General features: G+C 43.3%; 3 protein-coding genes and 1 non-coding gene across 7 annotated transcripts; 2 read left to right on the plus strand and 2 right to left on the minus strand.

The window, feature by feature from the left end:
- Positions 1 to 301: 301 nt before the first annotated feature.
- Positions 302 to 12,910, minus strand: PNLDC1 (PARN like ribonuclease domain containing exonuclease 1). 4 transcript variants are annotated; one of them, XM_072035887.1, is made up of 19 exons: positions 12,448 to 12,658; positions 12,170 to 12,227; positions 11,965 to 12,038; positions 11,031 to 11,064; positions 10,760 to 10,883; positions 10,002 to 10,090; positions 9,424 to 9,524; positions 8,301 to 8,380; positions 7,195 to 7,332; positions 6,204 to 6,273; positions 5,883 to 5,968; positions 5,628 to 5,683; positions 4,368 to 4,435; positions 3,561 to 3,614; positions 3,305 to 3,347; positions 2,685 to 2,757; positions 1,322 to 1,497; positions 1,053 to 1,151; positions 302 to 486 (listed from the first exon to the last, which is right to left on the minus strand). In XM_072035887.1, the coding sequence occupies exons 1-19, from the start codon at positions 12,545 to 12,547 to the stop codon at positions 414 to 416; spliced, it is 1,596 nt and encodes a 531-aa protein (XP_071891988.1). In that variant the 5' UTR covers positions 12,548 to 12,658; the 3' UTR covers positions 302 to 413. The 4 variants fall into 4 exon arrangements, 3 of the variants coding, with proteins under 3 accessions (XP_071891988.1, XP_012951605.4, XP_027310079.3); XM_013096151.5 differs by having other exon boundaries at positions 304 to 486; positions 2,652 to 2,757; positions 12,448 to 12,645; XM_027454278.3 differs by lacking the exon at positions 12,448 to 12,658 and adding an exon at positions 12,744 to 12,910 and having other exon boundaries at positions 305 to 486; positions 2,652 to 2,757.
- Positions 12,911 to 13,351: 441 nt separating this feature from the next.
- MRPL18 (mitochondrial ribosomal protein L18) lies at positions 13,352 to 15,203 on the minus strand. Its single transcript, XM_027454285.3, has 4 exons — positions 15,000 to 15,203; positions 14,584 to 14,764; positions 13,805 to 14,039; positions 13,352 to 13,555 (listed from the first exon to the last, which is right to left on the minus strand). The coding sequence occupies exons 1-4, from the start codon at positions 15,061 to 15,063 to the stop codon at positions 13,484 to 13,486; spliced, it is 552 nt and encodes a 183-aa protein (XP_027310086.2). The 5' UTR covers positions 15,064 to 15,203; the 3' UTR covers positions 13,352 to 13,483.
- Positions 15,204 to 15,471: 268 nt separating this feature from the next.
- TCP1 (t-complex 1) lies at positions 15,472 to 22,665 on the plus strand. The gene is made up of 12 exons (XM_027454279.3): positions 15,472 to 15,642; positions 16,427 to 16,512; positions 17,104 to 17,232; positions 17,605 to 17,702; positions 18,007 to 18,117; positions 18,635 to 18,816; positions 19,013 to 19,139; positions 19,339 to 19,514; positions 20,218 to 20,341; positions 21,483 to 21,675; positions 21,969 to 22,132; positions 22,367 to 22,665. Exons 1-12 carry the CDS (start codon positions 15,570 to 15,572, stop codon positions 22,578 to 22,580), a joined length of 1,677 nt encoding a protein of 558 aa, XP_027310080.1. The 5' UTR covers positions 15,472 to 15,569; the 3' UTR covers positions 22,581 to 22,665.
- LOC113843399 (small nucleolar RNA SNORA29) lies at positions 15,930 to 16,065 on the plus strand. The gene has a single exon (XR_003496681.1). It is a non-coding gene; the product is annotated as a small nucleolar RNA SNORA29 (small nucleolar RNA).
- Positions 22,666 to 22,794: the final 129 nt, after the last annotated feature.

Consider the following 22,794-nt stretch of genomic DNA (forward strand, 5'->3'; position numbering starts at 1 on the left):
GTTTGGTAAACGGTGACATTTCCCCTGCTTTACAATTGAAGTTAAAAATAATCTCTTTCATTTCATAACTTCCAGAACTTCAGCACAAATGTGTTTTATGCAGCAAGATAAGCACTGAGAACAAACTGAGGTTATGAATAGCTGTGAAGAACCACTAGAACATCAAAGTAAATTAGTCATCAAAAGAACCACCTCTACCTCTTCAGGAGGGGGCTATGCTTTGAACAGATCACAAAATAATACAAACCAGAAACCAACACATCCTCTTCAATAGCTCATTTCCAAGAAATAAATTTAAAACACTTTTTATATATATACTTTATTGAATGAAGGGAAAATGAAACAAAACAGAACAAGCATTCAAAAAAAAAAAAAAATCGGTGTTCCTCATGTCTCAGCTGAAAGAGAGTCGTTTATGATGAACAGCAAGGACGTCCCCCGAGTACAAAGGCCAAGAGAGACCACAGTGCCACAATACCAGACACTCTAAAGGACAAGAATGATAAAACATTGTTAAGGCTACTTATATTCAGGTCTGAATTTTGTTCTTATTAAAAACTGAGATTTTTTTTCTAACTGTGTCAGGCCAGAAATTTACTATTCATTAGCACTGCTGCCTCTCCTTCCAGAGGGATGCATTTTGAATCTGGAATTCTCCCCTGCTACTGAGCTTTCAACTCTGCTCCAGAAAACCCACAGCCCTCCCACACCTGGGAGACTCTGCCCCTCTCTCCTCGAGCTTATTGGAGCTAGCACTGCAGCTCATTAAGGTAATCCTCTGTCTGTTATGATAGCACATGGTTTTGTGCTCCGTGGGGAAATGTTCTTGGGTTAACTTAGATCTGGTTAATCGAGATCTCATTTGAAGTCCTACTGCCCAGGGATGGAAGATCACAAGCAGCAATCCAGCAGTCAGCATGGGAACCTCCTTCTCAACTCCCTGATCTCTAGGACACAGAAAGAGCAGCACTGCTTCTGTGACAGGGCCCCGGCACTATGAACAGGATGCCCTTCCCTCCCTCCTCCCCATTCATGTGATTTTCGTAACTCACTGCAACAAGCAGTTCACACGTGGAGAGTGCCTCCAGTGGCGATAGACAGAGATCTGCAGATGAGGGTGGTGTTTATAATTGCGGAGAACACGCCTGACACTGTAATAAAAGCAGATATCATTAACCATGACTTGCAGGCTGCTTACAGCATCCCACAGATCAGAACAGAAATCTCTTTATCTAAGAGCTGTCATAACAGAGAGAGGAGAATGAAAACTTGGATCAAAGAGGATCAAGGGACAGAAAGGTAGGATTTTCCAGTCACTTACTGCTTAAATTTATTGGAGAGCAAAATGAACTGGTTCTCTGATAGCCTTCTGACATCAAAGCGACAAAGAGCTTTTAACTCCTGGTAAATCTGCCTTTCATTCATCTGTGGCCAGCCTCGGACACGGACAACCAAGGGAGGGGGATGTTGGCTGGGAACATCTTCCCCAGAAAAATTCTGAAAAATATGCAATGTTGAGACATATCTGAGTTCAGGAATAGTACAGAACTATAGAACTACAACAGAATCAGAAAACATGACAAAAATAGGACAGCATACTGCACAACTGTTGGTGCAAAGTTACTTTTCTTTTGTCCCAGTATTTTTCTAAACTGGAGTCATAAAGGCAAACTATTGCCACATAGAAAAACAGAGAAACAGCAAGCTCTTCTACAGAGCACAGCGTTAGGACAGTGTAAAGTGACTAATGCCATCCTGTAAGGTAACAATATTAATACACTAAGGCGGCAAAACTGCTTGTCGGGAAGGGACCTGGGGGTATTGGTTGACAGCCATCTGAACACGAGCCAGCAGTGTGCTCAGGTAGCCAAGAAAGCCAACAGCATCCTGGCTTGTAGCTAGCGTGGGCAGCAGGACTAGGAAAGTGATTGTCCCCCTGTACTCGGCTCTGGTGAGGCCATACCTTGAGTACTGTGTTCAGTTTTGGGTCCCTCGCTACAAGAAGGACATCAAGGAGCACATCCAAAGAAGCACAACAAAGCTGATGTAGGATCCAGAGAACAAAGCTCACAAGGAGCAGCTGATGGAGTTGGGCTTATTTAGCCTACAGAAAAGGAGGCTCAGGGAAACATCACACTCTACAGCTACCTCAAAGTAGCTGTAGCAACATGGGGGTTAGTCTCTTCTCCCAGGCAACAAGTGATAGAATGAGAGGAAGTGGCCTCAAGTTGCACCAGGGAAGGTTTAGGTTTGATATTAGGAAAAATTTCTTCACTGAAAGCATTGTGAGGCACTGGGACAGGCTGCCCAGGGAAGCGGTTGAGTCAGCATCCCTGGAAGTATTTAAAAGACATATAGATGTGGTACTTAGGGACATGGTCCAGTGGCAGACTTGGCAATGCTAGGTTAATGGTTGGACTTGATGATCTTGGAAGTCTTTTCCAACCTAAACAGTTCTATGATTCACTTCAAGAGGCAGAATTTCAACTCATTTGCCATTTTGAAAGGTCATTTGTGTCACTTGCACGGAGACAACTTCTGCCAAGGTGGGCCCAGGCACTGGTGGATTTTTGTCCTCTAATGAAGCCATCAGCTAGGCTACGGACCTACGTACCCCACAGAGTGGTTACAGACCTGCAATTCATACGCACAATGCTTGAGGCACCACCTCGGATGAAATTCACCTTGTTCAGGTACTCAGCTAACGCAGTGAGATACTGAGAGAAAGAAGGATCAGCCTCCACTGTATCACTACATCTGAAAACAAAAAGGAACAATGTTTTGTCTCTCCAGCACTGCAGCGCCACACAAGGTTTCTGGAACACAGAGCCCCCAGACTAGTGAGGGAATAGGTATTCCAAGGCTTGACTTCTGCAGAAGATACCAAAAAGCTGCAAGCAGGGGAAAGGGATTTGAACAGGAACTTAGCTGGCTGAAGTCACTGAATCACACAGTTTTCAAAAATGGAAAGTAATGGAAAATGATTTGACCCTTACCCAAGTGAACTGAACTTGAGAGAGCTTGTTCGAGGATAAAGGATTCACTATGCCATTTCCCAACCTCTGAGCCATCTCATGGCCCCTGATTACATTTTCAAAATGTCAGCTTTGACATAAATCTACTACTTTCAGATTTATAAAATAACAATCTAATTAGAACAATGACATTTTCAATAACACTTTCTCTTATCCAAAAGGAAGGTCAGACTGAAAAACAAGAAGTCAGCCAGAGCAAACTCAGGACTGTTTTCTGTAAGACTCTTCTGTGTAACAAGATTTTTGATAAACATGTAAACACCACTCACTTTGTCACTCTGCGTAGTAGCAAATGAGCTGACTTCAGAAGAACTAGAAGGAGAAACAACCATACTTTAGAACAAAGATATAGAAACATAACTAAATAAATAAAACTATGGAAAGTAAAAAACTCAAAGTGCAGGTAAGGTACTAAGAACAAGACTGTGTATAAACAAATATTACTTAGCATGCAGTAAACAGAGCAGGAAATGAATTGCGAAGCCCCAGTAAAATAGTTCAAGAAGTGTTTGAGAAACATTTTACCTGAACCACAGAGAAATGCATCATAGCCTGCCTCATGAGGGGATTTCTTCTCAGCTGTAAGTGTCCAACAAAATTAAAAAGCAGTAAAAGCCTCCAGCATACTGTGGAAACTGCTTGGCCACAGAATCCTATTTCCCCCACCCCCATCCCTCAGCAGTTTCTCTCCTTCCCTTAAAGCCTTTACACCCAATAGCAGGTCTACAATTCTACAAGGCACTTTAAAACAGTCAACAAAAAGGCAGCAGTTATACCAACAGCTGAAGAGCTCAGTAAGATGCACATAAAAAATAAAATGAACATTCATGAAAACCTAAAAGGAATTGTGTTTTATGCTACTGATGGCATGGGAACTGCTTCAAAACACAGAAGGCCATGGGCTGCAGGACACCAGAAGAGGCAGGAAAGGTCTGTGAGCTACCTAGCTCAGCTGTTTTCTGGGACCTACGTGCCACTAGCTCCCTCTTCTAGGATTGCTACTTCCCACCTCCCCCTGCCCAAGGGCTGCTGACTCTTCACCGCACCGAGTTGGGCTCAGTTCAGCCCATCTGAGTGCAAATGCCATTTATGCCAGCAGCGTGGTGTAAACCTTTGTGTCCTGCCCTGCCTTACCCCCAGCAGCTACCAGGGAGGAGAGGAACATGCAACTTTCTGCAAGCCCAGGCCTTGGGCCAGGACTGACACGCATGAGAAGCCCTGTGTGAATTCAGCAGTCCTACCAACATTCACTCGCGCTTTCCATGTGGACATCCACACAATAAAACAAACCCCTTTAGCTACCCAACTTTGAAGATGTGCTTAAAAACATACCGTATCGTGAACAGTCACTTGTGAGAGTAATCACTGGGCCCGTTGGATCTGTGGGGTTTAGGTTGTTGCTGAAGACAAATGGATGTGTGAGATTTTTGTCCTTCCTCAGTATGTTAGACACAAGACAAGTTATATGCCAGGCTTTCCTGTTCTCTAGTGACCTGTGGCTTCATTTCAGAAAAAACTATTGAACAGTTTAAAAGAAACTTTGGTAGTATCCTATTAAAGGGTGAGACTCTTTGCTGAACGCTAACAGTTTTCCTGAAAACTAACTCCTAAAAACTACCTCAATCTCCTCCCACAGCCAAAATTTCTAAGCAGCAGCCTGCTCTAATTGCAAATAAAAATGTGAATTAAACTAAAAAAAAATAAAAAAAAAATCAATGGACAACTTCAAGGAGAGAGGTGGTTTAGATGACTCTGTTTGAGTGCTATTTGAACGGCAAACAGATTAAATAGATACCTATGGAGTGACTGAAATAAAAGAAAAAAAAAGTACCAAAACTGAGAATCTGCAGTCTGAAAATGCTACAAAACAAGGAACAGTACTGTTTTTATAAGCTCTAATTTGGCATCTACTTCTTGGGAGTAGGGGTGAGGAAAGAAGAAATTTTGTGCGTGTGTATCAAACAGTAGGAAAAGCAAACAATTTATCCAAAGAACAAGTGTAGAAAACCACATCATGGTTAAGCTCGTGAAATAGGGTATCTACTGAGGCTCCACTTGATCACTGTGTTTAATTAGAGCTTTGAGCTCAGTACTAACAGCTCTTTCCTGGGAGCTTGCATTTGAAATTAGGGTATGTTTTCACTGAGAATTTAAACTTATTCATTTCATAGCATGCCATAAGCAACACACAAATGTAAAATTGCGTGTAAGGCTACTGCAAGCTAACCCTGAGACAAATAAAATGAAGGTGGAAAGCTCCTACAAAGCTCTAAAGCCCTGCTTGGTATTCAGGAACGTAGGGGTCACTATAACCACATAATGAACATGAAACATTTCAGTTATACAGTATAGACTAGAATACATTTTATGGACTCTAGGCCCATAAAGCTCTGATGTGAGCAGTGACTTTTAGAACAAATACTTCACTCGACAATAATTTTATAAGAAATATGAGAAAATATTTTGCTCTTAAATTTAGAAAGACAAGTAACCAGCTGGAAAATATCTGGGAGAAGGGAAATAATGAATATAAAAAGTATCTTTCCCAAGAAAATGAAGTGATAGCAGAAGCTTCTATAGCCCACCACTGACCTGCACAGAACCTCATACACCTCCAAAAGAGTAGATACTCGAGGAAACCGATGATTCTGTAAAAGAAGAACATGTTAGAAAACCACATGAGCTCCTTTGCTGGTACTGCTGATTCATTAAATGAGACCTCAGGTCAGAGTGTCTCTTGGCAACACTTAGGACTAGTCACAGCGCTGTAACCACTCAGGAAAGGTCTTTCACCCAGCAGAGAAAATACAAGCTCTAATGCCACACAGAAGCACCATCACATCTTACCCTCCAGATGGATTTTGTTACAGTCTTGGTGTCTATGAGGACAGGGAACAGGTTGTGAATATTCCTTTTAAACTCCTCGTAGCTTTCTGAAAGCAAAGCACATGGATAAAAACGTTATGAAACTGAGGAAAAGCCAACGGTATTTCACCTGAGGAATGATGCCCTGCTCCAGCAGTCGGAGTGCAGAAGAGGCAACTAGCACCAAGCACTGCAGGGCTACCTGCTGGGGTGCCGAATGCCCACTGTGCTCAGCACCCCGTCCCTGCTGCAAAGGCAGCTGCCTGGGGCACAAACAGGGACAGCCGACACGTACAGCATTACCTGGAAGGGGTTTGTAGAACTTGTCATGAAGATGACAGAGGTCCATGAACATGTTATGTCCCACCAGTGGCTGTTGGAAGAACATAACAGCCTGTTGGAGCAGCTTTCTGCACAAGGACTCGGATGTAACCCACCTCAGACCTGCTCAACAGCTGTAATTCTTTCCCCCCATGGACAGCATCCACACGCACTCACACAGAAGTCATTCAGGTTGCAAAGGTCACTGCAGGACTAGTGCTTTCAGGAAATCAGACTTGTGGACTTTCTGAAGAGGGTATTTTTGAATAGTATCCTATTTTGTATAGATCTAAGAAACTATGAGCTAGAATCTCAGTTCAGCTGAACAGCGCTAGCATCTTTCAGCGATCACATTTATAGGCATAACCAGAAGGGGAAGGACAGTTTTCAGGCCTAAACTCTTCTGAAGCTGAAATTCATTCAATGACCGGCATACAGAACATGAGAATTGCCACGTACAATCACATTGACAGCCTACGTGGCCCAGTAAACAGGTCTGCCACATGCTGAAAAGCACAGTATCTTGCCCCAGAGGCAAGAATCTGCCCAGCTTTCTTAGACGGTGACTCATGCTGTGTAACGCAAGGATTTTCAGCATTGCAGACTCTGCTTTTTCTCAAATAGTTTAAAAAACACATTGCAGAATGGCTTCTGACTCACTCTCCTCAGCCTCATTTGGTCTGCAGGATTAACAGAAGCGTAACACAGGGAAATCCAACATTGGATCAATAATGCTGAGCATGCTTTGGGAGAGGAACCTGGTCAGTAAGATCACGTTGTGTTTAACACGCATTTTTTCTAACCATGACTGCAATCTAAGAATTCATCTCAGTTTTCCTGACAGCTAAACGGGGCGATCACACTGAATGAGCTGAGTCACTCAACACTAACTACTTCTTTATCTTTTATCTCTACATCCAGTGTAGTAAATTTAAAAAAAGATGAAAAATTAGAGTAGAGACGGGGGTTTTACCTTTTTAGCTTCAACAAGTATCTGGAAAAGGTTGGTGAAGCCCCGGGCAGACGTGAGAATCAGCTCCTTCCGGCAGTAGTCATAAGAAGAGTTTTCCAGAAGCCGGCGTTGTTGCAGACTCACTTTTTTCACCACTACCTGAAAAGAACAGATGTTGGATACCTCAGCCTCCCACTCCACCTGTATGTGCATTGCTTATTGGGGTTCAGTAACGCTGAGGACTCGTGTTCAGCTTCCAGGCTATGAAGAACAGAAAAAAAGCACATTCCTGGGACCTCAAAACAGCCTCACTTCTCTTCCCTACTAAGATCCAGTAATAATAAAAAAAAAAAAAAAAAGAGTCCTGTTCTAATGGTGTCTCATTAATGCTTCTCTTCTTAACAGGATGGTTCCTACCATAGATATCTTGGACCACAAATAAACATAATTCAATTTAACTTTATGCCAATACTGTAAGCTTGTGGCACTGAAAAACAGAAAAAAAAGAGCAATCACACAAACTGAGTCCTCAAAGGCTGTGCTGCAGGTGAGTGGGATGAGTAAATCTGTCACTCTGCTGACACCTGTTATCAAGCCAAAAGAGTACTAGTGTAAAAAAAAAATAAAAAAATAAAAATTACTTTTGTAATCTATGCCTAAGCAACTGACTGTTAAGACTCGTGCCATGTTTTGAGAAGTCCACAGCCTTAAGTTTAATTCAGAAAATACTGCACTAAATATTAAAAAAAAAAAAAGATGAAAAACACCACTAAAAAAGGCTAAAAACTGCACATTCTTGTGAAAGCATTGAAAGAGCAACCTATTAAAGTCTAAGGACAGGAAGAAAGTCCCTGCAGAACCCCTCCAAGGACAAGCACTTCCACAGCTCAATGTATTTTGTGGCTACAGGTGAAACAGAAACCAAAGTTATTCAATTTTGTAATATGCCATGGAAAGGGATCCAAAATCAGCACTGCCCAGTACATTTTTTTGTTGTTGTTTTGTTTTCTCCTACTGGACTCCTATTATGAGAAGTACAAGCAACATTTTGGTGCCTCTGTGAGAACACCAGTTCTATCTATCTAGATGGAAATTCCCTCTTCAAAAGGTCCAAGTTTCCAGCTCACCTCACCATCTTCAAGAGGCTGTGTCCAAACATTCTGGAGAGCTTGTCTCAGAACCAGCTGAACTTCAAGCATGTGAGAGCCTAAGGCAGAAAAGAAATAGTGACAATTTCAGAGGGGCAGAGAAACCTATTTGGAAAACACTTTTTCTAGACAGAAGGACTGACCAGATTTTTCTCCTCCACTGTACAAAAAATAGGCCTGAATGTATGATTTTGGTACATTCCTATTCACGTCATGACAGCAAAAAAAGTCACAGTGAGAATTTCAGTCAAATAAGCCTTTGTGAGGACATAGAGGAAAGCAAAAGACCAACTGAAAACAAGAAGAGGGAGAAAGGTAACTATGAGCACTCTGAGAAAGACTGGCTGTGTTTGTGAAAGGTGTCAGAGCAACACACTCAGAAGCCGAGCACAGATGAGAGGTGTCTGATAACAAATTAACCTGTTGTTTTATGAACAGCATGCTAAAGGGCACTTTAATCAGTCTCATTGCTTAAATAAATTAAGTTTCATTATCATATCTACTACAGCAAGTGTAGTAAATAGGAAACTGAGCACACTCTCTACCCTCCGTATTTCACACTCTTGGACTGGACTGAGGGGAAGAAAAAAAAGTATCAATAGAGTCCTTCCTAACCTTTTCCTGTGTTTCACCCCGACCTGGAGGATTAAGGTTTGGTCTCCACGAACAAACCTACAAATTAGCCCCTGCTATGATTCCATGTACTTCTTCTCCCCCAAAATAGCACAGACACTTCTCAGCTTGCAAACAAGCCCAAAGTTCTCCTGATTCAGATCACCTACAAATTCTCCACTTACTATTCTGAAGAAGCACAAAATAGAAGCCAATTACTACAAAACAAGCTCTCCTCATCCCAGCACCTCCACCACAGGAAGACCCAACTCCACAATAGCACAGAAAAGCAGAGCTCAGAGATGAATTCCTGACAAGAATGAAGGCACAGGCAGAGGGCTTTAAAGGCAAGATGGGCACGTGTGCTTTCATTCTTAAGAGACTTGTTTAAGAGAACAGGCAGCAAAGGACACCAGCAGCCCCAGATGTTCAGCAGTGATGAAGCCACTCAGAGCCTGTTGGTACCCAAGGGAGGCGCCCTGTTCCGTACCACTCAGATCCTTCAGAGTCATGGTCTCCCCTTCCTCTGCTGCTACGATCCACCTGGTCACTTCATCAATAGCCTTCTTCATCACATTCCTGCCCACAGCACTAAAGCAGGATCAGGGAAAAAAGAGGAAGAGAAATTATATTTGTTTGTTCATTTTATAGCTGAGACTCATGCCTTGCTGTAGGAATGCAGAAGTATTTCCCAAATATCCAGCCAACTCTCCAGATTGTACCCTGTGATATTTTGCATCTAAACATCAGGAAGCGTGTTTCTGTACTGCGTAGGTGACTTCCCTTGGAGATCCTCCAAAGCCACCTGGATGTGAGCCTGAGCAAGCAGCTCTGGGTGGCCCTGCTTGAGGAGGGGGTTGGACCAGGTGGCCTCCAGAAGCCCCTGCTGACCTCAGTGAGCCTGCGGTTCTGTGATCTCAGTCCCCCTCTGGGCAGACCACAGCATGCAGGAAGAACTGGCAGCAAGGCATCCAGAACAACATTTTACTGATTTACAAAACGTGATCTAGGTGAAGGAGAACTGTTAACAGCATCAGTACAGGAGCCACCCCTCTGAATAACGCTCACCTGCAGACTCTCCAGCTGCCCTCTGAGAGACGCTGGCTCAGGCTCTCCTCCTGTACCTCGTTCATGTACGGGATTCCATCTTTCAGGAACTGAAGGGAGAAAAATGGTTAGTTACTCTCTCCTGGACTTTCTTGCACCAAATTAAAGAATAGCAGGTTAGTCAGTTCCAAAACTGACATGTATTTAGGAAGTGCTGGTGATTCTTGTTCTCAAAATATCTTCTCCAAAAACACTAACACTAGGTAATCCAAGATGTATTTGTACATAAAGGAAGACACTTTTTTTTTTTTGCTCTGCTTTTACCTTTCCTTTACTGAGATACTTCAAACGTCAAGATACCAACATATGATGCGACCTATCCAAAATTGCTAAACAGTGCTCTTATTTAACAACAGCCTCAGTTTATGGGAAGCATGGAAATACATAAGGTACAGGTACACTGAGACTCCCCCACCTTCATGGCAAGTTAAAAACGCCCACTGGGCTCTGTTTAGCAACTTCTAAGCTCAAAAGAGTTGTGTTTTCATCTTCAGGGATAGGGGAATTTGTCTTAGGCTGACAAAGATGTGGATATTGCCTCTCAGGCCCTTCAGAAAACCAGTGCTCACTCTCCCTGCTAATGAAGCACACAATGGATTCATACATCAGGAAGAAGCTGCCTACCCCAAGAATGTATCATTTAGAGATATTAATCATAGTTTCTCCTAGAATTGCACAGACCTCCTCTGCTCTAGATTCCTGGCATAGAGACTACATACCTTATTAAAGTCAAAGCCATAATGAGACAGGAATTGAATGCTAGATGCAGAGAGGGTGAATTCAACATCCGTAACTCCCAACGTTGACGGAAAGAGAAAAAAGTTGTATGAATGTACCACATACCTAAAATGAAAAGAAAAAATCTCTAGAAGATGACTACAAGAAATGACACAACCCTTCCCAAGAGATTTCTGAATAAAAGCTCAACCACGCTGCCTTTGTTTTAACAGAAAAGCACAAGTCTACGTGGAAAGGATGCTTTTTACTTACTTGTTTGAATTTTCTTTTGTGAATATTGCCAGCCCTGCAAGAAAGAAAGACCTGAACTGAAATAGTGATGTTGGGCTGATGTCTACAATACCATGAAAATGAAATCAGTGATGTGAGATCCCTGAAGGAGTGTGTTTCTCATTTACTAACACCACACTGCAACCTTTACACAAACTGCCAGGTCACTCCTCAGCTCCCTGACAGCCCTAAAAGCTCTTCAGTGCTCAGTTAAGCAAGAAGTCAGGTCTGGTTAAGCAGTAAATAGACTGAGCAAGGGATGAGAAGAGGGGAGTCAGTGACAAAAGTCTCCAACTACACACACGTAGGCCAGTGGGTCCAGCTACACTACAAAAGCACGTGTAAGGAGCTGGGTATTTAGGTCCTCATTTTCCTATTAATCCTTAAAAAGCACATTAAGATCTTACGTAGATTAAGTGTTTGAAGAATATTTAAAACACTTCCAGAGTTTCACTCCTAGCCTTTAACTGGTTCTTAAGAAAATTTTCAGTAGCCCTCCACCAGTGCTCCCTTCTCTTCTTTTTTTTTTCCTCCATTTTAGAAACATCAGAAATACCACCCTTTGTTTTTCTCTCTCACAGTCCTCTTACACATACATCGCATAAACAGTCGACAGCCTTGAATTGGAGCTGCTATCACTTAGTTCTTGCTTGCACCCTTGTTTTTTATAGCTCTGTATTTGTACCTGGGATATTTAAATATGAATAGCTTTAGACCAGTAAGAAGTATATGGCCCACCTGACTTTAAATTATTTACAGTATTAAAGAGCTGCTAGTAGAAACATCAGAAAAGAAACAAACCAACCAACCTACCATTGCCAACAAATGGCTCTGTGAACAGACTCCAAAGATAGGGCTTCAAGGGCTCAGCAGCCAGCAAGGGGCCCTGGTGGGACTGCTCCCCTGGAGCACTTACCAAGCTGGGTGACTGTGAAGCGCTGCACGCTCTGCCTGACCTTCAGGTACCGCTCGGCAGGGGAATCAAACAGGCTGCCAAAACAAAACCCAAAGCGCAGGGTAAGGGAAGGGGAAGGAAAGTGAGAACTGTGGCAATGCACAGGTTGGCTTTCACAGAGCCTGCACAGCAATTCTTCCTCATGATTCAAGTCCAGCAGCTTTACCTGGGCTGGTTATTTTGTGGGACAGCCGAGTGTAAGCCAGTGAACTCCATATCGAGGCCTGTCAGAAAGAATACCAAAACAAAGCAAAATAAACAAAATACGAGGCATGCATTCTGCCAGCACCCGGCCAAGGATCTCTGAAGGATCTCTCTTCACCCCAACCTCTTTGTTAAACCCAACAGCAGATCCAGAAGAAAAAAAGGGATGAACTGCTGCAAGAGCAAACCCTCTCACTCCCTGGCCGGTTTCTCAAGGTGAGCGAAGGGCAGCACCCTCACCGCCTGCCCGTAACACAGCGAGTGCAGCAGCATCCCGCTTTCTCCCCTTCCCTCGGGGGTCATTACAAAGCAAGGGCTGTTTAAGTGCCTCCCTCTGCATGTCCCCGCTTTCCTTCCAACAGCCCCCAAGGCTCCCATTCCGAAAGCACAAAACCACCCCCACATGCCCGGGGGGGCTCGCTCTCAGCCAGCACCAGCAGCTTGCTGCCCCGAGCAGCCTACAGCTGCGACAGGGGGGCGACAGGGGGGCCCCATGGGGGCACTTTGGGGGCACCCAGCCGGGCCCCGGCGCTCACCCAGGAAGGCAGCGCTGCGGACCCGGTCCCGCAGGCCGGGCAGGAGCCGCCCGAAGCCCGCAGCCCCCACGTCCATCGCCCCCAAGACCCAGGGACACAGCCCCGCTCCGCCCCGCTGCCCCCAGCGCCTGCGCGCCTGCCCCGGGACTGAACGGGAAGGGGGAAATGGGCTGCGATATAAGGGGCGGGTCGCGACACCCGACACAGCTGGGGGACGGGCAGCGGGAATCTTGCACCTACATCGTGCACCTCCGCACTGAGGTAAGGGCTGCAAGAAGGCTAAAAAGATGAGTTAAGGGAATGCAAACTTCTGTGGTTTTTTGTTTTTGTGTGTTTACTGAGTTGATCGTGTAACTGTGACCACAGTAAATGCTCACCTGATGGCCATCTGCTAAATTAGACTGCCAGCATACAGGGGTCAAATACCTTTCCAGTGTTCAGGTTGAAACGACACAAATGAAATACTGAAAACTTGTTGAAAAGTTACTGAATTTCAAAATAAAATCTGGTATTTGAGTGACCAGCAGTAAGGCTGAACCATGAGAACAGGTTAGCCTAGCCTTAGAAGAAAGGTGTTGATAGTTTTAGAATCAAGAATACGACACAAATCCATTTAAAAATGTTTTATTAGTAGATACTGCGGTCCAGCTTTTTCCATTCCTGGACCTTCACTGTGCCTGTATACACCAAAAGAAGTGATTTTTTTTTTTCCTTGGAAAGTTTTCCAGATGATCTCCATCTTACACATAAATTCTTCGTGGCTCTTGCAGAACAACACCGCCCTCTTTCATAGCTTTTTCAAACTCTTGAATCTTGTTGAAAAGAGAGAGAGACATGAATAAATACAGAGAAAAGCAGTCAGCATCAAATACCTGTGGTGGGTCAGAGGCTAACAGCCTCACTGAAGCACAATGCCATGAATTAGAGCTCGTCAGGGTTACCATTTTGACTGTTACAAGACGGGACAGTCAAGCCACAAAAGAAAATTAATAATGAGGAGAGTAAATCAATGCTTAAAAAGGTAAAAAAGGCAAAACAAGTATAAGGAGATGGGTACTTGCCGAGTCACAATGACGTTCCCAGGGAATAAGAGCTTTAAAGTTCACAAAGTTGATTCCTGCTTCCAAGCAGCGCTGTGCCATTACACGGCCGAGGTTCTTGCACGCTGTTACCCCCTTGGGGCTGTACAGGTGTCTCTTTATAGCCCACTCTCGAGTAGAGGCAGACACTACAACATCTCCATTACAGCGCTCAACAAAGGCCTCTACGTAATGCTGCGTCCGCTCCAGCCGTAATCTGGGTGAAGGAAAGAAGCGACATGGGAGGTGACGTCCTTTCCAGGTCTACAAAGAGAACACACTGCAATTCTTAAATTACTTGCTTTGTGAAATAAAATCGGATGCAGTGGAACTACTAATATAATAATAATTTCTTAATATCGCTTTTTTATCTATTTGTTTCTTACTTCATTAAGACATAAACCAGGAATCATGTTACCAGCTGAACTGAGGGAAATTCCAAGAGTGACTCCTGAGCAATTACGTGCACAGCCTGACACTCCTTCACACCACCAGCACTCACACCGAAACCAAGCACTGTGTGCCTGCACAAGGTAGCATTGGTGCTTGTGCAGGCAAACTGCTCCAGTCAAAAAATAACGTTAGGTTTGTCATATAGTCTCTTGAAGTCTAATGCTCTGATATTGAATCCCCAGTTGGAAGTGTAGTTATTTTCAACTGATAAACCAAAAAAGTGCATTTCATAGGGATTTCACACGGTACTTTTTAAAATTATTATCTCTTTTGGAGTCTTTGCTCCTAGTAGCGATCTCGGGCCTCACCTGTGCCAGAACTCCCGCCTGGGCCACGTCGTCTTCCAGCCCCGCTCCTTCCTGGCGAGGGCCAGCTGCTCCAGGTTGCGGGGGTTCCTGTTGGTGAAGGCCGGGGCGACAACATCATTGTCGCTCGTGTCCACCGCGGGCTCTGCTTTGAGACTCGCTGTAGTCGCTGCAGAACGAAAACCTTGGGGAAAATTAAAAAATAAAAACAAAAAAAATAAAGTAGGTGTAGCACAAATAGTAGAATATGATACAAAATGATCAGAGCTCATGTTTTCATGATCAGCCTCATTCTCTGACGTGCGAAGTGGGTTGTAAACTACAAGTTAAAGGCACGTGACGTTTCAGCCGTGTTTTAAGACCCACGCATAGCACAAACCCGAGCACACACACAAGGGGCGCAGAGGGGCCGAGCTTACCCGCCCCACGTGCCGGGAGCCTGCCGGCGGCCAGCAGCAGGCAGCAGCGGCCGCTCAGCGCCATGGGGCCGCGCTGCGCTGCGCTGCCCTCCTTTCCCTTCTCTTCCCCTCCGCTCAGCGGCGCCTGGGTGCCGCCATCTTGGGTGAGGCCGGCACCTGCCCCGGAAGCTCACCGGGAGCACTTCCGCCCGCGCTTGGTGACGTCACGCGGGGCTGCTCCTCCCCCCCCCGGCGGCTGTAACCCTGCCCCTGAGGGGAGGCGCTGCGAGCAGCCAGCGCGCATGCGCGAGCGCCGCGCCCCGCCCCTCACCTTCTAGAAGGTCCTGGAAGCCCCCCCCGCCTCGCCCGCCTCCCGCCGCCTTTGTTCCACCGCGCGGCCCAATCGCGGCTCGAGGCTGCGCCGCGCCGCGCCCTGCGATTGGCCAGGCGGGGCTTGGCCCCGCCCCCCCGCCTGGAGTGCCCGCCGCGGGGGGGGGGTCCCGTGGTGCCCCGCGGCCCGGCGGCCATTCCGCGGCTGGGCGCGCCCGGTGCAGGCTGTGCCCGCTGCAGGCGGCACCGCACGGCGCGGACATGGCGGCCATGGACGGGCCCCTGGCGGTCTTCGGCGAGCGCACTAGTGGCGACAGCATCCGCACGCAGAACGGTAACGGCCGCCGCACGCCCGGTGTGGGGAGCAGAGCGGTGGGGAGCCGCGGGGGGGCGGCCTGGCGCGGCCGCCATGTGCTCCGGCGGGCCCGCAGGGCCTCCATCATCGCCATAGTCATTAAACTCTAATGCCGTGCTCAGGACACTCAAAATTACGCTAATCTATAATTGACGATGGCGATTTTGGCGATACAAGGGTGGTTCCTTTCCAAAGCTATTGCTGCCCTAAAAGGAAAGAAATGCCTGCATCGCCTAAAGTTCAGAGTGAGGGTCTGCGTGCGAGCTCTTCCCATTATACTACCGCTTTGTCAATTTCCAGATGAAGTGGCTATGCTTGTGGGATAGAGAAAAAAATGCCACGGTCTGAAGGAAAAGGTTGATTGTATCTTTTTCCTATATGAAGCTGGCAGAACATCGTTTAAACAAGGCACTACGTTAGCAGGTCATACTTTGGCCACTAAAGATCACTCATTTTTAATGTAAAATATTTAGTTAAAGAGTAACGATTTTGTTTTAGTCACGGACCTAACTGAGGTTAAAAGACTTTTTATTAGTTGTTACATGGCGGTACCATTCGTCTGTGTCTGCCTTGATGCACGCTCCTCTATTTGCATTTAGTACTTCTAACGGCAGGAAGCCATTTTGCAGCTTAGCCAGGCCAAAACAATTCTAAATAAGGCCACTGTAGTTTAAAAAAAAAAAGTTTCTGAAACACAGGTTCTTGGCACATCTGTAAACGTGAATCATCAGACAGATTTTTTTGTTTTCTTTCCCTTGCACAGTTACTGCTGCATCTGCTATCGCCAACATTGTGAAAAGTTCTCTTGGGCCAGTTGGTCTGGATAAGATGCTGGTGGATGATATTGGGGTAAGCGAGCTTTCTTGAATTGTGAAGTGCCAGAATGACTTGTATTATTAAGTGCTTCCAGCTAGTGCGTTTTACCCATCTGATTGATAATGCACGTACCTGTTCAGATTTTGTGCAATGCTGAGAGGGAGTGAGAGCAGAATTTGGGGAGGATTGAGCATGCTTGCTCTCAGGTGTTTCATACTGTGTTGCTTTTGTCATAGCACAATTGTCTCCTTTCCCCATGTAAATTTTTGTCACCACTTAAGCATTGGTTGGAATAAGGGAACAAATAGCACCACTAGTCAGGCCTCACAGTAGTCTTGACTTGTTTATCCTGTTCTCTATGTTGTGAGAAACAACATAAAAATAAATTCAAATAATTGTAGCAATTTTAAAATAATAATAATATAATATATAATAATAATAATAACAAATCAAGGAAATTTTAACTACAGACTGCAGTAATCAACTATGATATTAGAAGCTATTCGTTACTCTACTATTTTTTTATAAATTACTTTAAGGATGGTTGCAAAGAATAATGACTCTTCTTCATATTTACAATGAAAGACATGCACTTTGTATTAACGTTTGCTTTCTGAAAACTAGGATGTGACCATTACTAATGATGGTGCAACCATTCTGAAACTGCTGGAAGTGGAACATCCTGCTGCAAAAGTGCTTTGTGAACTGGCTGACCTACAGGACAAAGAAGTTGGTGATGGGACAACCTCAGTGGTATGTAAGGAGTTTTACAGGCATACACCAAAAGGCAGTGTTTCATGGTGACAGTGCAGCTTTTGATTTACCTGTTATGAATCTTGATGCAATGTGGATTAAGTATGCAGAATGAAGAAATCTGCAGATGTCTGAATAAGAGTTTTCTTGCAGTAGGTTACGTAGTAGATAAGGTGGGGGGGGTGTTTGTGTGGAGAGATACCGGTGTCCATACGTGTCTGGGGCTCTGGAATGGAAGTCACTGCAGTTTTTTCATCCTTTTTTTTTTTTTTTTTTTCTCCATTGAAAGCCAGTGATTCTGCTTTCAAATACAATGAGTAGTTGTTTTGTTAATATGGGATATCCATGTTTGATATTTGTATTTTCAAACAGGTAATCATTGCTGCAGAACTTCTAAAAAATGCAGATGAACTAGTCAAACAGAAAATTCATCCTACCTCCATTATTGGTGGATACAGACTTGCTTGCAAGTAAGAAACTGATACAATTGAAGTATTTTGCCTTTTCAAGGTATAATAACTGCATGCTTTTTGTTTATTTCTGTATTTATGACTGCATTAATATAGATTTCTTAGGTGCCAAGTAGATACGTTTATTGTTTTTGTTGTAGTTTTAATTTGGAACTCATATAGCATTACATAAAACTGTCATATTTAATGTCCTAGAAGGCGAATTTACTTAGTTCCTATCTTCACATTTGGAAGGCTGAGAAATGTGAGACTTTTTTCTTTTGTGGGAGTGGCGTTCTTCACCAGTGTTTGTCTTATTTTATAGGGAAGCAGTTCGCTACATCAATGAAAATCTTACTATTAACACGGACGAACTGGGCAGGGAATGCCTAATTAATGCTGCTAAAACATCAATGTCCTCTAAGATTATAGGAATGTATCCTTAACTTGATTAAGTTACTTAAATGAGAGTGTTTTGTTTTTTTCTTCTAGATCTTGGGCAGCTAGGCTGGTTTGCTTTTGCAGCATCTCTGACAAAATGACAGATGGAATAAGTATTCTCCCATTCATAATGAGGGCGTGAAAAGCATTTCAAAGGTGTTGTTACCTGGCATGGGAAATCTGTTCAGACCTTTACAAATTATCTGGACCTGGATAGGAACACCGTAACTGGTTTATCAGTGTACTAGTTGTTTCTTTACTGCTAATGCATGCTAGTGATACAGGTGAAGGAATTGTGTGAATGGAAGAATGTATTACAGACTAGTAGCCAGGGGAGCGAAGCTATAGGAAAGAAGGTTGCATTTTGGTAACCACAGGAAAAAAAAAAAAGTTCTTTTGTGCTTCTAAGCGTAGCACTACCATAGTGTGTTGTGGTTTGTTTTTTCTCCCTCCTTTCCTTAAGCATAATACTAGTTTTCATCTTCAGTTTTAACCTTAACTTAGCACTACAGCGATGGTGATTTCTTTGCCAATATGGTGGTGGATGCTGCAATGGCAGTTAAATACACAGACCAGAAGGGTCAGGCTCGGTATCCAATCAACTCAGTTAACGTTTTGAAGGCACACGGCCGCAGCCAAAAAGAGAGCATTCTCGTGAATGGCTATGCTCTGAACTGCGTGGTGGGCTCACAGGGTAAGAACATGCTATGTTTTATAAAGCTTTTGTGTGAACTCTCGCCTCTTAGTATTTTTGCATGGATCCTGACTGTGTAAGTTCTAAAACTTTGGGTTGCAAAAACGAAAGCATTAAATTTTGTTCTTTAATGCTAAATTGAGGATCTGCTAACCCGGTTTGACATCCTTTTTGTTGTGTACTCCCTTCTCCTCAGGTATGACCAAGAGAATAGTTAATGCAAAGATCGCGTGCCTTGACTTCAGCCTGCAGAAAGCAAAAATGAAGCTCGGTGTGCAGGTTGTTATCTCAGACCCTGAGAAGCTGGACCAGATCAGACAGAGGTTTGTGGAAGCTTGACTGACTGAGCCAGTGGGGTTTTGTAGGCTTGTTTGGTCTCTTCAGTTGGGGTGGCTTGATGTAATTTTCACTGAAGGCAAGAGGCAAAAACGTTTTAAATGTTAACATCTCCCAAATATACTGAATAGTAATTGTAAAAGTCTTTTCTAACTTCGATAACTTCTGTAACTTCTCTCCTTGCAGAGAATCAGATATTACAAAAGAAAGAATCCAGAAGATTTTGGCCACTGGTGCCAATGTTATTCTCACCACTGGAGGTATTGATGACATGTGTCTGAAATACTTCGTTGATGCTGGTGCTATGGCAGTACGAAGAGTTGTAAAAAAGGATCTTAAGCGGATTGCTAAGGCATCAGGGGGTATGTGTATATGGATTTATTTTTACATAAAAACTGCTGTTAAGGTATTAGGAACTGATTTTGAAAATACAGCTTGTTAACATGCAGGCCATGCAAGTAGAGGATAAGTAGAGCTGAGGCACTCTTGTTAGTTTTTAACTTTACTGTTGCTTTTAAGTGAGCACTCTGTCGGACTATTTGAGTACTGCAGGAGTTGACTGCTGAGAATTTACAGTGGGTGGAAAAAATGTTGCCTGGCACTGGAAAAATTTTCTTCTTCAAGTGGAAACCAGAATCAGTTATTATTTAGAGGTCTTTGTTAAGCATACCTGCAAAAGTAAACTCACTGTTTAGACAGTTATGTTTGTGTTACGTACTTAGCATGGGTAGGAATTCTTCATTTGTCTTAAATATTTTAAATACATACTGAAAATCTGTTCCCACGCAGATGTTATCTGTCAAGCTTGAAATTTGCAAGAAAGCATTTTCATTGTGGTAAAGCACAGGAAGTTGTACTAGTTGTGGAAAACTGGTATGAAAATGGAGTAAAACCAGTAATGTTGATTATAAGCTGGAGAATATTGAATTTGCTAACTGAGAATTAATGAATCTGCGTATTCTGCTTTTTTGTTTGATCGTTTTTCTTACTGTATGTCATTTCTGGGAAGCTTGCAAAGAATGTGTTGGAACTAAATGCTAATTTCACCTTTTTGTTTTGTTAAAGCAACTGTATGTTCAACCCTTGCAAACCTTGAAGGCGAGGAGAGTTTTGAGGCATTAATGCTGGGACAGGCGGAAGAGGTGATTCAAGAGCGAATCTGTGATGATGAGCTGATCTTAATCAAGAAGTAAGGACCCCTTTTAAAATAGTTCTGTGTATGTTTGAGATAAAAATCTCCTTTATTTGCTTCCATGCTAAGTCAGGGGTATGAGTAATTATACGCATAGGAAAGAGCATACAAGTCCACTGCAAATTAGAGGTGAAAGTATGAGTATTTGAACACACCTGCTGAGGCTGGACAACCGTCTTATCAATCATAACGTATCAGACAGATTGCTAGATAGGCTTTACTGAAAATTCTGCTGGTAAATTTAAAAAAACAAAAAACCAAAAAAACACTCTAAAATGTATGCTAAAATCTAATGAAATTACTGGGGACATCACAGCATTCACATCATGCTCCTTTAGCTAACTGTTAGCAGCGTAGTCATGCTGGGTTCCCTTTACAGGCAGTGAAGGGCAGTAGGTACTGGCTGAGTCATTTCATCTAATTAAGGAGGTACAAGCTGAATCTCCTCCTTCATAATGGAAAGCGGTGTTTATTTGCACCGGTTTCATTGATTCAGTCATCCAGGTGGTAGTAGCAAATGGAGTACAGTTAAAAGGCTGTTAGTTAAGTTCTATTGGTAGGAGGAGCAAAAGCTGTTAAAAACTTGAGCAAAATCCTGGTCCATGGGGTATTCTCCCTGCAAGTTTTAGCACGCTGCTGCTGTCAGCTACCAGAAGACTTGAGAATTGTAGTTTCTTTCAGAAGAACATACTTGTGTAATAACTTCTCCACTGCTTCTCGTATCCCTTACATGACTTCTCATGCTGTATCACTCCTGTGCTTTTCCTCCCATTCCGCACCTGTCCTGAGACTGAAGACACTAAATTGATGAAGTTTTATATTTTTCCTGGTATTTAAATATATTCTCCCCCAATATGATGTAAAAGCATCTTCTCTGTCATACTTTTCTCAAGTATCTTTCTCTGAAAGGCTAAAACTCTAATTAGGCTCTTATATTTTAGAATTTAAAATAAATACTGACTTCCTCTGTCACGGTGTATGTATCCTCTGAGGAAGTGTAACATTCTTAAGATACTTCTTTCCAATGTTAGAAATGTGTGGCTCCACTGAAGTTCTCTTAAAAGAGTTTTTAGCAAGAAAAGTTTTAATTCATGTTCTGTTCAACAGAACTGACTTCTGACTCCTTTTTTTCTCATAGTACAAAGGCTCGTACTTCAGCATCAATTATTTTACGAGGTGCTAACGACTTCATGTGTGATGAAATGGAACGGTCTATACATGATGCTCTCTGCGTGGTTAAGAGGGTGTTGGAGTCCAAGTCTGTAGTTCCAGGTGGGGGTGCTGTAGAGGCAGCCCTTTCTATATACCTTGAAAATTACGCAACCAGTATGGTAAGTCGTGCACAGAGAAGGAACAATTTCACTGGGACAGTGTGGATTCCCAAGTGTTTTTCTTCTACCAGAAGTCAGTTTCATGATTTGTGGAAATATAATTATCTTACAGAATTGTAAGATGCTCTTTTTAAGGGGGTGGAGGGGTATGAATTACTCTCTGATAATTGAACTACATCTTTTTTTTTGGCCTAAATATGTTTTGCTTCTGAAACCTCATACATACTACTGAAACCAGTTTTTCTTCATCTAGTGGTGCAGCAGTTGGTTTTTAAACTTCTTTCTCTTTATAGGGATCACGTGAACAACTTGCAATAGCAGAATTTGCAAGATCCCTCTTAATAATTCCAAATACGTTGGCAGTAAATGCTGCTCAAGATGCGACAGATCTTGTGGCGAAGTTAAGAGCATTCCATAATGAGGCTCAAGTTAACCCTGATCGCAAAAACCTGAAATGGCAAGTATCAATCAGAAGGTTTCACAGTGAAATGTGTTGGTGACTTGGGTGTAAAAGTGTTGTGCTAGCTTACTGAGGCCGGATTTGCATCTGAAAAAGGTGTGGGTTAACTCTGAAACCTTCCCCCTCTGTCCTTCAGTACTATGTGTCATTAACACTTAGAATTAAATAAGATGCTCCAAACTTATTTTTACCTGTACTACCTTTCCTTCTAACAATAACTTTTCTTTCTAGGATTGGTCTCGACTTGGTCAATGGGAAACCTCGCGATAACAAACAAGCTGGTGTCTTTGAGCCAACCATGGTTAAAACTAAGAGCCTGAAGTTTGCAACAGAAGCTGCAATTACTATTCTTAGAATTGATGATCTTATCAAACTGCACCCTGAAACCAAAGAAGACAGAGGGTGCTACGAGGATGCAGTTCATTCTGGAGCACTTGAAGAATAACTTAGGTTTTATTTATGTTTGTCTAAATTACACTTCCCACTCTTGTACGTACAATGTTAATAAAACAAGTGGTTGAATGCTGCTATTTTTTTGTGAACAAATTAATTTCCAGCAATAAGAGGGATATTGGTCCTTTTGGGCTCTGTGTTTAAAAAAAAACAAGAGCACCTGTAGTTGCCATTAATACTAAGTGTCAAGGCTATGACATTAATGA

This window comes from Anas platyrhynchos, chromosome 3 (assembly GCF_047663525.1).
Source record: "Anas platyrhynchos isolate ZD024472 breed Pekin duck chromosome 3, IASCAAS_PekinDuck_T2T, whole genome shotgun sequence".
In the NCBI taxonomy this organism is placed as follows: domain Eukaryota; kingdom Metazoa; phylum Chordata; class Aves; order Anseriformes; family Anatidae; genus Anas; species Anas platyrhynchos.

Coding starts and splice junctions, on each gene's coding strand:
- MRPL18 (XM_027454285.3), bottom strand. CDS start 15,063: ATGGCGCTGAGCGGCCGCTGCTGCCTGCTGCTGGCCGCCGGCAGGCTC. Junction 14,765..14,999: donor GCTCCCGGCACGTGGGGCGG/GTAAGCTCGGCC, acceptor ATTTTCCCCAAG/GTTTTCGTTCTGCAGCGACT. Junction 14,040..14,583: donor AGGCGGGAGTTCTGGCACAG/GTGAGGCCCGAG, acceptor TCCTTCACCCAG/ATTACGGCTGGAGCGGACGC.
- PNLDC1 (XM_013096151.5), bottom strand. CDS start 12,547: ATGCAGAGGGAGGCACTTAAACAGCCCTTGCTTTGTAATGACCCCCGA. Junction 3,615..4,367: donor AAGTGACTGTTCACGATACG/GTATGTTTTTAA, acceptor GGACACTTACAG/CTGAGAAGAAATCCCCTCAT. Junction 3,348..3,560: donor TGCATTTCTCTGTGGTTCAG/GTAAAATGTTTC, acceptor TTCTCCTTCTAG/TTCTTCTGAAGTCAGCTCAT.
- TCP1 (XM_027454279.3), top strand. CDS start 15,570: ATGGCGGCCATGGACGGGCCCCTGGCGGTCTTCGGCGAGCGCACTAGT. Junction 19,515..20,217: donor GATTGCTAAGGCATCAGGGG/GTATGTGTATAT, acceptor GTTTTGTTAAAG/CAACTGTATGTTCAACCCTT. Junction 21,676..21,968: donor AAAATTACGCAACCAGTATG/GTAAGTCGTGCA, acceptor TTCTCTTTATAG/GGATCACGTGAACAACTTGC.